Source organism: Oncorhynchus mykiss, chromosome 9, assembly GCF_057628025.1.
Source record: "Oncorhynchus mykiss isolate SJ-2025 chromosome 9, ASM5762802v1, whole genome shotgun sequence".
In the NCBI taxonomy this organism is placed as follows: Eukaryota; Metazoa; Chordata; class Actinopteri; order Salmoniformes; family Salmonidae; genus Oncorhynchus; species Oncorhynchus mykiss.
The window spans coordinates 4,681,751-4,694,235 of record NC_143030.1 but is presented as its reverse complement, the minus strand read 5'-3'; the positions used below and the strand labels follow the sequence as shown (position 1 = coordinate 4,694,235).

General features: G+C 46.2%; 1 protein-coding gene across 1 annotated transcript in view; it reads left to right on the top strand.

Moving 5' to 3' along the window:
- Nucleotides 1-11,215, top strand: part of LOC110518027 (sialoadhesin) — an 87,161-nt gene extending 75,946 nt beyond the window's left edge. The window contains exons 11-12 of the mRNA XM_090185658.1: nt 10,534-10,625; nt 11,076-11,215. Coding sequence (XP_090041784.1) covers nt 10,534-10,625; nt 11,076-11,215 — 232 coding nt within the window. The remainder of the gene's footprint in view (nt 1-10,533; nt 10,626-11,075) is intronic.
- Nucleotides 11,216-12,485: the final 1,270 nt, after the last annotated feature.

Here is a 12,485-nt window from a genome sequence, read left to right as displayed (position 1 = left end):
CTTACCACCTGGGTGTGGCCCGTCAGGAAGTCCAGGATCCAGTTTTAGAGGGAAGTGTTTAGTCCCCGGGTCCTTAGCTTAGTGATCCTCAACCCCGGGAACCCACAGCGGTGCATGCTTAGTCCCCTCCTGTACTCCCTGTTCACCCACAACTGATTGTCCACGCAGGTCTCCAACACCATCATTAAGTTTGCTGACGACACAACGGTGGTAGGCCTGATCACCGACGACGATGAGACAGCCTATAGGGAAGAGGTCAGAGACCTGCAGTATAGTGCCAAGACAACAAGCTCCCCTCAATGTGAGCAAGACAAAGGAGAGGATCGTAGACTACAGGAAAAGTAGGGCAGAACAGGCCCTCATTAACATCGACGGGGCTGTAGTGCAGCGGGTGCATCCTGACTGGTTGCATCATTACCTAGTATGGCAGCTGATCGGCCTGCGACAGCAAGGCACTACAGAGGGTAGTGCGTATGGCGCAGTACATCACTGGGGAAGCAAGCTTCCTGCCATCCAGGACCTATATACCAGCCGTTGTCAGAGGAAAGCCCATAAAATGGGTTGAGACTCCAGTCATCAAGTCTTAGACTGTTCTCCATGTTACCACATGACAAGCAGTACCGGAGCACCAAGTCTGGGTCCAAAAGGCTTCTTTTAACAGCTTTTACCCCCAAGCTATGACTGCTGAAAAATTTATAAAATTGCCACCCGGACATTTACATTTGTTTTGCACTGCTGCTATTCACTGTTTATCATCTATATCATAGTCTCTTTACCCCTACCTACATGTACAAATTACCTGGTCTAACCTGTACTACTGTTTATTATCTATATCATAGTATCTTTACCCCTAGCTACAGTATAAATTACCTGGTCTAACCTGTACTACTGTTTATTATCTATATCATATTATCTTTACCCCTACCTACAGTACAAATTACCTGGTCTAACCTGTACTACTGTTTATTATCTATATCATAGTCTCTTTACCCCTACCTACAGTATAAATTACCTGGTCTAACCTGTACCACTGTATATTATCTATATATCATAGTCACTTTACCCCTACCTACAGTACAAATTACCTGGTCTAACCTGTACTACTGTTTATTATCTATATCATAGTCACTTTACCCCTACCTACAGTATAAATTACCTGGTCTAACCTCTATCTCCACATATTGACTTGGTACCGGCACCCCCTGCCTCGTTATTGTTATGTAATTTTATTGTGTTACTTTATATTTTCTTTTTTACTTTAGTTTATTTAGTAAATATTTTCTTAACTCTATTTCTTGAACTACATTGTTGGTTAGGGGCTTGTAAGTAAACTTTTCACGGTCAAGGTCGACACCTGTTGTATTCGGAGCATGTGACAAATACACTGTTATTTGATTTGATAGCATGGCATCGGGATTGTAGGTAGAGTAATCTGATCCTAGATCTGTGGTTAGGCACAACTTCTATTTAAAGTTTCATTCATGTCTGCAGCCAGGGAATGTAATAGATGCATCACAGTGTTCAGCATCACACCATTACAACACGTGGAACACTGCTATCTAGTGGACACATGGAGCACTGCCAACTAGTGGACATATCAGGATACAACACGTGGAACACTGCCATCTAGTGGACACATGGAACACTGCCATCTAGTGGACAGATCAGGATACAACACATGGAGCACTGCCATCTAGTGGACAAGTCAGAACACATGGAGCACTGCCATATAGTGGACATATCAGGATACAACACATGGAGCACTGCCATATAGTGGACATATCAGGATACAACACATGGAGCACTGCCATCTAGTGGACACATCAGGATACAACAAATGGAGCACTGCCATCTAGTGGACAAGTCAGGATACAACACATGGAGCACTGCCATCTAGTGGACAGATCATGATACAACACATGGAGCACTGCCATCTCGTTTTCGAATCCAAGATGGCGTAGCAGTCAGACGTCTTTTTCCTGTCGTGTCCCTTGTATATTTCGTTTTACATCAATTTTGTCGCATGTCCTTTAAAATATTTCCATAAACCTCAAAATCTAAATACTCTCCTGCATCCCGCCTCACCCAATGTGGTGTGGATCTGCTTTTTTTTCCTAAAGTATTTATATTTACTTCGGATCTGGAATCCCTCAACTGAAGCTAGCCAGCTAACTACCAGCTATCAGTCAGCAAAACATTGCCAGCGGTCTTCAGCTAACCTTCAGCTCGGAAAGCTCTCGTCAGTTCGAACAACGTGACTCTAACCAGAGCATAACGGACCTGTTATTTTTATCCCCGGATTCCTACCGCAAACTGACCATTTTCATCTGGGTCTTCACAACTAGCTAACCGCAATACCGGATGACGACTCCTGGCTAGCGTTTCCATCCCAGAGCAAGCACCAATTAGCTTGAAGCTAGCCCGGCCAGGGCTCCTGTGCTACCACCGAAGTATACTCCTGGGCTACCACCGAAGTATACTCCTGGTCTACAATATCCGGGCCCCTTCTACAGCCGGTACGGGGCATGGAACCCCGCAGGTCCCCTACGACGGGAATAGCGACATAGTCTGCCCAAGGACTCCCAACAGGCCCCTCAGGCGCGACGCCCGCTGAAGGCCCATTATGCTAACCAGCTAGGCCTGCTAGCTACCTAGAGCTACTTGGAACCCTACTAATTCCACGACTGGTCTATCGACGTCACCGCACGAAGAGGCAAAAACAGACTTACCCCCATCGCGACGTCCACCAAAGGCTAACTTTCTAGCCCCTGCTATCTGCTTGCTTGCTAACCTTGGTTGGCTAACTGCTAGCTTGCCTCCCCGGTCTGCTAACTGCCAGCCCTTGCTAACTGCTTGCTTGCTTGCTAAACCGGTCTGCTAACTGCTAGCCCCTGCTAACTGCTTGCCCCTGCTAACTGCTTCCTAACCCGGCCTGCTAACTGCTAGCTTGCCCCGGTCTACTAACTGCTAGCTGCCGTCCTGGCCTGCTAACTGCTAGCTTACCTGCCCGGTCTGTAACTGCTAGCCCATGCTAACTGCTTGCTTGCTAACCTGGCCTGCTAACTGCTAGCTTGCCCCGGTCTACTAGCTGCTAGCTTGTTTAGCCCCGGCCTACTAACTGTTAGCTTGTTAGCATCGGCCTGCTAACTGTCTGAATCGCTGTGTCCCCAGCCAGCCCAACCACTCACTGGACCCATATGTTCACTTGGCTACGCATGCGCCGCTCTAATATCAATATGCCTCGTCCATTACTGTCCATTACTGATTACTGTCTTATTTCACTGTAGAGCCTCTAGCCCTGCTCAATATGCCTTAACCAACCATGTTGTTCCACCTCCTACATATGCGATGACATCACCTGGTTTAAACATCTCCAGAGACTAAATCTCTCTCTTCATTACTCAATGCCTAGGTTTACCTCCAATGTACTCACATCCTACCTTACCTTTGTCTGTATACTATGCCTTGAATCTATGCTATTGTGCCCAGAAACCTGCTCCTTTTACTCTCTGTTCTGAACGTGCTAGACGGCCAGTTCGTATAGTCTTTAGCCGTACCCTTATCCTACTCCTCCTCTGTTCCTCTGGTGATGTGGAGGTTAATCCAGGTCCTGCAGTGCCTAGCTCCACTCCCATCCCCCAGGCTCTCTCATTTGTTGACTTCTGTAGACGTAAAAGCCTTGGTTTCATGCATGTTAACATTAGAAGCCTACTCCCTAAGTTTGTTTTACTCACTGCTTTAGCACACTCGGCCAACCCAGATGTCTTAGCCGTGTCTGAAATCTGGCTTAGGAAAACCACCAAAAACGTTGAAATATCCATTCCTAACTATCCGCCAAGATAGAACTGCCAAAGGGGGCGGTGTTGCAATCCACTGCAAAGATAGCCTGCAGAGTTCTATATTACTATCTAAGTCTGTACCCAAACAATTTGAGCTTCTACTTCTAAAAATTCACCTTTCCAGAAACAAGTCTCTCACTGTTGCCACTTGCTATAGACCTCCCTCTGCCCCCAGCTGTGCCCTCGATACCATATGTGAATTGTTGCCCCCCATCTATCTTCTGAGCTTGTGCTACTAGGTGACCTAAACTGGGACATGCTTAACACCCCGGCCATCCTACAGACTAAGCTTGATGCCCTCAATCTCACACAAATTGTCAATGAACCTACCAGGTACAACCCCAAATCAGTAAACACGGCACCCTCATAGATGTCATCCTAACTAATTCGCCCTCCAAATACACCTCTGCTGTTTTCAATCAAGATCTCAGCGATCACTGCCTCATTGCCTGCAGTGGGTCTGCGATCAAACGACCACCCCTCGTCACTGTCAAACGCTCCCTGAAACACTTCTGCGAGCAAGCCTTTCTAATCGACCTGGCCGGGGTATCCTGGAATGACATTGACCTCATCCCGTTAGTAGATGACGCCTGGCTATTCTTTAAAAGTGCCTTCTTCACCATCTTAAATAAGCATGCCCCTCTCAAAATTTTTGGAACTAGGAATAGATATATTCCTTGGTTCACTCCAGACCGGACTGCCCTTGACCAGCACAAAAACATCCTGTGGCGTTCTGCATTAGCATTGAATAGACCCCATGATATGCAACTTTTCAGGGAAGTTAGGAACAAATATACACAGGCAGTTAGGAAAGCTAAGGCAAGCTTTTTCAAACAGAAATTTGCATCCTGTAGTGCTAACGCAAAAAAGTTCTGGGACACTGTAAAGTCCATGGAGAATAAGAGCACCTCCTCCCAGCTGCCCACTGCTCTGAGGCTAGGAAACACTGTCACCACCGATAAATAAGCATTTCTCTACGGCTGGCCATGCTTTCCACTTGGCTACCCCTACCCCGGTCCACTGCCCTGCACCCTCCACAACAACCCGCCAAAGCCCCCACCATTTCTCCTTTACCCAAATCCAGATAGCTGATGTTGTGAAAGAGCTGCAAAATCTGGACCCCTACAAATCGGCCGGGCTAGACAATCTGGACCCTCTCTTTCTGAAAATTATCTGCCGAAATTGTTGCAACCCCTATTACTAGCCTGTTCAACCTCTCTTTCGTATCGTCTGAGATTCCCAAAGATTGGAAAGCTGCCGCGGTCATCCCCCTCTTCAAAGGGGGTGACACTCTAGACCCAAACTGCTACAGACCTATATCTATCCTACCCTGTCTTTCTAAGGTCTTCGAAAGCCAAGTTAACCAACAGATTTACTGACCATTTCGAATCCCACCATACCTTCTCCGCTATCCGCTATGCAATCTGGTTTCAGAGCTGGTCATGGGTGCACCTCAGCCACGCTCAAGGTCCTAAACGACATCATAACCACCATCGATGAGACATTACTGAGCAGCCGTATTCATCGACCTGGCCAAGGCTTTCGACTCTGTAAATCACATCATTCTTATTGGCAGACTCGACAGCCTTGGTTTCTCAAATGATTGCCTCGCCTGGTTTACCAACTACTTCTCTGATAGAGTTCATTGTGTCAAATCGGAGGGCCTGTCGTCTGGACCTCTGACAGTCTCTATGGGGGTGCCCCATGGTTCAACCCTTGGGCCGACTCTTTTCTCTGTATACATCAATGACGTTGCTCTTGCTGCTGGTGATTCTCTGATCCACCTCTACGCAGATGACACCATTCTGTATACTTCTGGCCCCTCCTTGGACACTGTGTTAACTAACCTCCAGACGAACTTCAATGCCATACAACTCTCCTTCCGTTGCTTCCAACTGCTCTTAAACGCAAGTAAAACTAAATACATGCTATTCAATCGATCATTGCCCGCACCTGCTTGCCCGTCCAGCATCACTACTCTGGACGGCTCTGACTTAGAATACGTGGACAACTACAAATACCTGGGTGTCTGGTTAGACTGTAAACTCTCCTTCCAGACTCACATTAAGCATCTCCAATCCAAAATTAAATCTAGAATCGGCTTCCTATATCGCAACAAAGCATCCTTCACTTATGCTGCCAAACAAACCCTCGTAAAACTGATCATCCTACTGATCTTCGACTTCGGTGATGTCATCTATAAAATAGCCTCCAACACTCTACTCAACAAACTGGATGCAGTCTATCACAGTGCCATCCTTTTTGTCACCAAAGCCCCATACACTATCCACCATTGCGACCTGTACGCTCTCGTTGGTTGGCCCTCGCTTCATACTCGTCGCCAAATCCACTGGCTACAGGTTATCTACAAGTCTCTGCTAGGTAAAGCCCCGCCTTATCTCAGCTCGCTGGTCACCAAAGCCAATTTCCTTCCAGTTCTCTGCTGCCCATGACTGGAACGAATTGCAAAAATCTCTGAAGCTGGAGACTCAAATCTCCCTCACTAGCTTTAAGCACCAGCTGTCAGAGCAGCTTACAGATCATTGCACCTGTACATAGCCCATCTGTAAACAGCCAATCTATCTACCTACCTCATCCCCATACTGGTATTATTTTTTAGCTCCTTTGCACCCCAGTATCTCTACCTGCACATTCATCCTCTGCCGATCTACCATTCCAGTGTTTAATTGCTATATCGTAATTACTTCGCCACCTCTTTGAAGGCATGGCAGATTTACGCCCCCTTTGGAGAAATTGGGTACCCCTAGTAAACTGAACAAAAAATTGTCAAAAATTGCTAATATATGCATATAATAATTATTATTGGATAGAAAACACTCTAAAGCTTCTAAAACCGTATGTCTGTAAGTATAGCAGAACTCACAGGGCATGCATTCTTCCAAACTAGTTTTTGTGGTCATGAAAGTTGGAGCAACTTTGACGTCATGGCCCCCACCCTTCCCGACCACTTATGGATCTGGGGACACTTTCCATCTCTTCCACTAGATGTCCTCTTTCTTTCAATCGTTCAAATCGCGCGAGAATTGGCCCTATGGGAGTGATTTGAGTAAGTGTCGCGAGAAAAAAACCTGTGCGTTAGGGCGCGAATTGGTCACAGCCATTCCTTTGTTCCAGCACTCCTGGGAAGAGCAAACGATGCCCGGTTGAATTGAAATTTGTTTTGTGTGTTAAAAACATCATAAAGCTTGCTTCTGCACTTAGTTTGACCTGTTTAGTCGACATATAATATGTAATTTTGAAGTTTTGATGCGCAGCGTTTCCGGACCAGAGGACGTTTTGGGTGCATTTCAGCTGATGTTATTAGCAGTAGCTAATACAAAGACGCAAGACTTGAAACCAAACGATGTATTGGGTAAGTATGAACCCTTCCAGAACATTCTGAACGAAGACCATCGAAGGTAAGGGAATATTTATGCTTAAATCTGTGTTTCTGTTGACTCCAACATTACGTGGAAATGTAGCTTGGAACTGAGCGCTGTCTCAGCATATGGAATAGTGTGCGATTTCTGTAACGTTAAAAATAAATCTAACACAGCGGTTGCATAAAGAAGCAGTGTATCTTTCTAACTATATGTAGAACATGTATATTTAGCCAAAGTTTATGATGTCTATTTACGTTATCTTGCCGAGCTACCTAGATTTCCTGCGGGCATTTTTGAGTAATTTCTGAACATGAGCACATTGTAAATGGACATTTATGGATATATATGGCATATTATTGAAAAAAAAAAATGTACTGTGTAACATGTCCTATCACTGTCATCTGATGAAGATTTTCAAAAGGTTAGTGAGCGATTTATTTTTTAATCCTGCTTTTATAATTTTATATTTTCTGGGACAAAATGGCTGCCGCTTGTCTTGGTTTCGGTGGTGGTCTAATATAAATGTGTGGTGTGTTTTCGCCGTAAAACATTTAAAAAATCTGACATGCTGGGTAGATGAACAAGGTGTTTATCTTTCATTTGAGCTATTGGACTTGTTAATGTGTGGAGGTTAAATATTTCTAAGAATATTTTTGCGTTCCATGCGCCACGGTTTGAGCTGAACGGGGGGAGGGTGTTCCTCTAGAGGAACTCCTGGCATCAACTAGTTTTAACTTACCTCATTTGCACTCACTGTATATAGCATTTTTGTTTTCTTTTGTTCTACTGTATTATTGACTGTATGTTTTGTTTATTCTATGTGTAACTCTGTGTTGTTGTATGTGTCGAATTGCTAAGCTTTATCTTGGCCAGGTCACAGTTGCAAATGAGAACTTGTTCTCAACTAGCCTACCTGGTTCAATAAAGGTGAAATAAATAAACACATAAAATAGTGGACACATGGAGCACTGCCATCTAGTGGACAAATCAGGATACAACACATGGAACACTGCCATCTAGTGGACAGATCAGGATAAAACACATAGAACCTCCAGGTCTCTGAAGCTTTATTTGGCAAGTTGGCACCCATAAACTGGTGCTGCTAAAGATAATTGGTTCCATAGAAAAATGGTTCCAGTCAGTGGTGTCTATGTTCTCATGATAAACTAACTTGAGGACAAGGCTGCAGCGTCTAGAGAGAATGAAAAGATGCATGAAAAATTTGCTCTGTTGTGGAAATTTCACACCTCTCAGTTGCTGATGCTGTTGATGGCGGCCGCAGAGTCTAAAGATAAGTCCGTTGGTGTGAAAAGGGAAGGAGGGAGAGAGAAGAGAAAGGAGAAGTACAGAGATGGACTGACAGGGTTGTGGTTCGTCTGATTCCAGTGTGGCTCAGTTGGTAGAGAATGGCCCTTGCAATGTAGGATTGTGGGTTTGATTCCCACGGGGGACCAGTACAGGACAAAGTACAATAATGTATAAACTCACTACTGTAAGTTGCTCTGGACAAGAGTTAAATGACCCAAAATGTATGTGAAATGTGTAACAGAGGAACAGAGGTGTTTAACAATGGGTGATGTTGTTCACAAACAGCTATAACCTCAAACAGACACAGATCTACTGCTCTGATACGTCTATGTGTGGGGTGGAGACAGCCTCTATTTTTAGTAATGCTATCAGTAAGGACATTTGGCATGATGGCTTTGGGTATTTTGAGCATCATGTTATACTGTTTAAATGTCAGCCACCAGAGCATCATGTTATACTGTTTAAATGTCAGCCACCAGATCAGAGCATCATGTTATACTGTTTAAATCTCAGCCACCATAACCACAGCCATACTCTGGACCTGGTTATTACCAGGGGGCTTTCTACTGGGCCCACCCATAACCACAGCCATACTCTGGACCTGGTTATTACCAAGGGGCTTTCTACTGGGCCCACCCATAACCACAGCCATACTCTGGACATGGCTATTACCAAGGGGCTTTCTACTGGGCCCACCCATAACCACAGCCATACTCTGGACCTGGTTATTACCAAGGGGCTTTCTACTGGGCCCACCCATAACCACAGCCATACTCTGGACCTGGTTATTACCAAAGGGCTTTCTACTGGGCCCACCCATAACCACAGCCATACTCTGGACCTGGTTATTACCAAGGGGCTTTCTATTGACATATCCTCTATTGTTGATGTTGCTTTATCTGATCACCACTTTTTACTAACTTTTTGCCAGTACAAATGTTAATTAAATAAAAACATTGTAAATCATTGGCAAACATTGGTGCCATAGCTCCAGTAAAGTTGAACAAGGTCACATCCAAATGGAGAGTCCCTTAGATGAGTGAGGAAACTAATAAATTAAAGAGAAATTGCAGAAAGGCAGAGGGAAAGTGGAAGTCAAAGTTGTAGGTTCATTTTGATATTCTGAGAGAGCAACTTTGCATATATTACAAGGCCATTAGAAATGCCAGATGGGCTCATTTTACTAACATGATCACTAATAATCTGTCACTCCCTGACTGTAGAGAGCTTTTTATGTCTCTATTTTGGTTTGGTCAGGGTGTGATTTGGGTGGGCAGTCTATGTTAATTTTCTATGTTTGTATTTCTTTGTGTTTGGCCGGGCATGGTTCTCAATCAGAGGCAGCTGTCTATCGTTGTCTCTGATTGAGAACCATACTTAGGTAGCTTTTTCCCACCTGTGGTTTTGTGGGTAGTTGTTTTCTGTTTTGTGTTTGCACCAGACAGAACTGTTTTATTTTGTTCTACTTTGTTATTTTGTTTCAGTGTTTCAGGTTTAATAAATTATTATGAACACGTACCACGCTGCACCTTGGACTCCTTCTTCATCAGACGAGCGTTACAGAACTACCCACCACAAATGGACCAAGCAGCGTGGTAACGAGGAGCAGAGGGTTCAGGACTCCTGGACTTGCGAGGAGATATTGGACGGACAGGGACCCTGGAGACAGGCTGGGGAATATTTCCGCTCGAAGGAAGAACTAGAGGCAGCGAAAGCTGAGGCGACGATAAGAGGTAAGGCAGCGCAGCAGGCACGAGAGGCAGCAGGGAGATTGGCGGAATCAGGCGATAGACCTGAGCCAACTCCCCGTGCTTACCGGAAGCAGCGTGGAACTGGTCAGGCACCGTGTTATGCGGTGAAGCGCACGGTGTCTCCAGTGTGCGCTCATAGCCCGGAGCGCTATATGCCAGCCCCCCGCAAGTGCCATGCGAGAGTGGGCATCCAGCCAGGGCGGAATGTGCCAGCTCAGAGTGTTTGGTCTCCGGTGCGCCGTTTCGGCCTAGGGTATCCTCCACCGGCTCTGCGTACTGTGTCTCCGGGGCGTTGGGAGGGTTCAGTTCGTCCTATGCCTGCGCTCCGCCGGTGCTGGGCGAAAGTGGGCATTGAGCAGAGGTGCGAGTGTTAAGCACCAGATCTCCAGTGCTCTCCCACAGCACTCTGGAGGGGCCGGGCTAAAGTGGTCATTCAGCCTGGAGGAGTGGTGCCAAGGCTGCGCACCAGAGCTCCAGTGCTCCCCCATAGCCCTGTTCATCCGGTGCCTCCTCTACACACCAGGCCTCCTGTAGTTCTCCCCAGCCTGGTGGGCCCTGTGGCAGCCCCACGCTCCAGGCTGTCTCGACGTCTCCTCCCTCCAGAGTCTTCCTCCAGTTCGAACCCTCCAGAGTCGCCCTCCAGCCCGGAGCCTCCAGCGACGCCCTCCAGTCCGGATCCTCCAGCGACGCCCTCCAGTCCGGATCCTCCAGCGACGCCCTCCAGTCCGGAGCCTCCAGCGACGCCCTCCAGTCCGGATCCTCCAGCGACGCCCTCCAGTCCGGAACCTCCAGAGGCGCCTTTCAGTCCGGAGCTTCCAGAGGCGCCCTCCAGTCCGAGGCCCACTACAAGGGTCCCCAATCCGGCCCCCGCAATGAGGGTCCCCAGTCCGAGGCCCGCTACGAGGGTTCGGCGGCGTGGGTCCCCGCCACCTAAGTGGGCCGAGCCAGAGGTGGAGCGGGGTCTACGTACCTCACCAGAGCTGCCACCGCTGAGAAATGCCCTATGGGTTCTGGTTGTTACATCATTCATAACAAACAACATGTTACATCATTCATAACATAACATGCCGCATCGTTCATAACAAACAAAACACACGACATGTTTTTTTTTCTCTCATTTTTTTTCTTTCACCTTTATTTAACCAGGTACGCTAGTTAAGAACAAGTTCTCATTTGCAACTGCGACCTGGCCAAGATAAAGCTTAGCAATTCGACATACAACACCACAGAGTTACACATGGAGTAAACAAAACATACAGTCAATAACAATAATAAATGAGGTGAGTTAAGTTAAGGAAATAAATAGGCCACGGTGGCGAAGTAATTACAATATAGCAATTAAACACTGGAATGGTAGACCGGCAGAAGATGAACGTGCAGGTAGAGATACGGAGGTGCAAAGGAGCAAAATAATAAATACCAGTATTTACCAGTATGGGGATGAGGTAGGTAGATAGATAGGCTGTTTACAGATAGGCTAAGTACAGGTGATCTGGAAACTGCTCTGACAGCTGGTGCTTTAAGCTAGTGAGGGAGATGTGAGTCTCCAGCTTCAGAGATTTTTGCAATTCATTCCAGTCATGGGCAGCAGAGAACTGGAATGAAAGACTACCAAAGGAGGAATTGGCTTTGGGGGTGACCAGTGAGATATACCTGTTGGAGCGCGTGCTACGAGTGGGTGCTGCTATGGTGACCAGTGAACTGAGATAAGGCGGGCTATACCTAGCAGAGACTTGTAGATAACCTGTAGCCAGTGGGTTTGGCGACGAGTATGAAGCGAGGGCCAACCAACGAGTGCTTACGGGTCGCAATGGTGGGTAGTGTATGGGGCTTTGGTGAAAAAACGGATGGCACAGTGATAGACTGCATCCAGTTTGTTGAGTAGAGTGTTGGAGGATATTTTATAGATGACATCACCGAAGTCGAGGATCGGTAGGATGGTCAGTTTTACGAGGGTATGTTTGGCAGCATGAGTGAAGGATGCTTTGTTGCGATATAGGACGCCGATTCTACATAATTCATAACAAGCACAACATGCTACATTTCTTAACATGACTTGCTACATCATTAATTTTACAACATGCTCCATCATTGATAACACAACATGCTACGTAATTCATAACAAACACAACATGCTACATCATTCATAACACAACATGCTACATCATTAATAAAAAACAAAACATGCTACATCATTCATAACA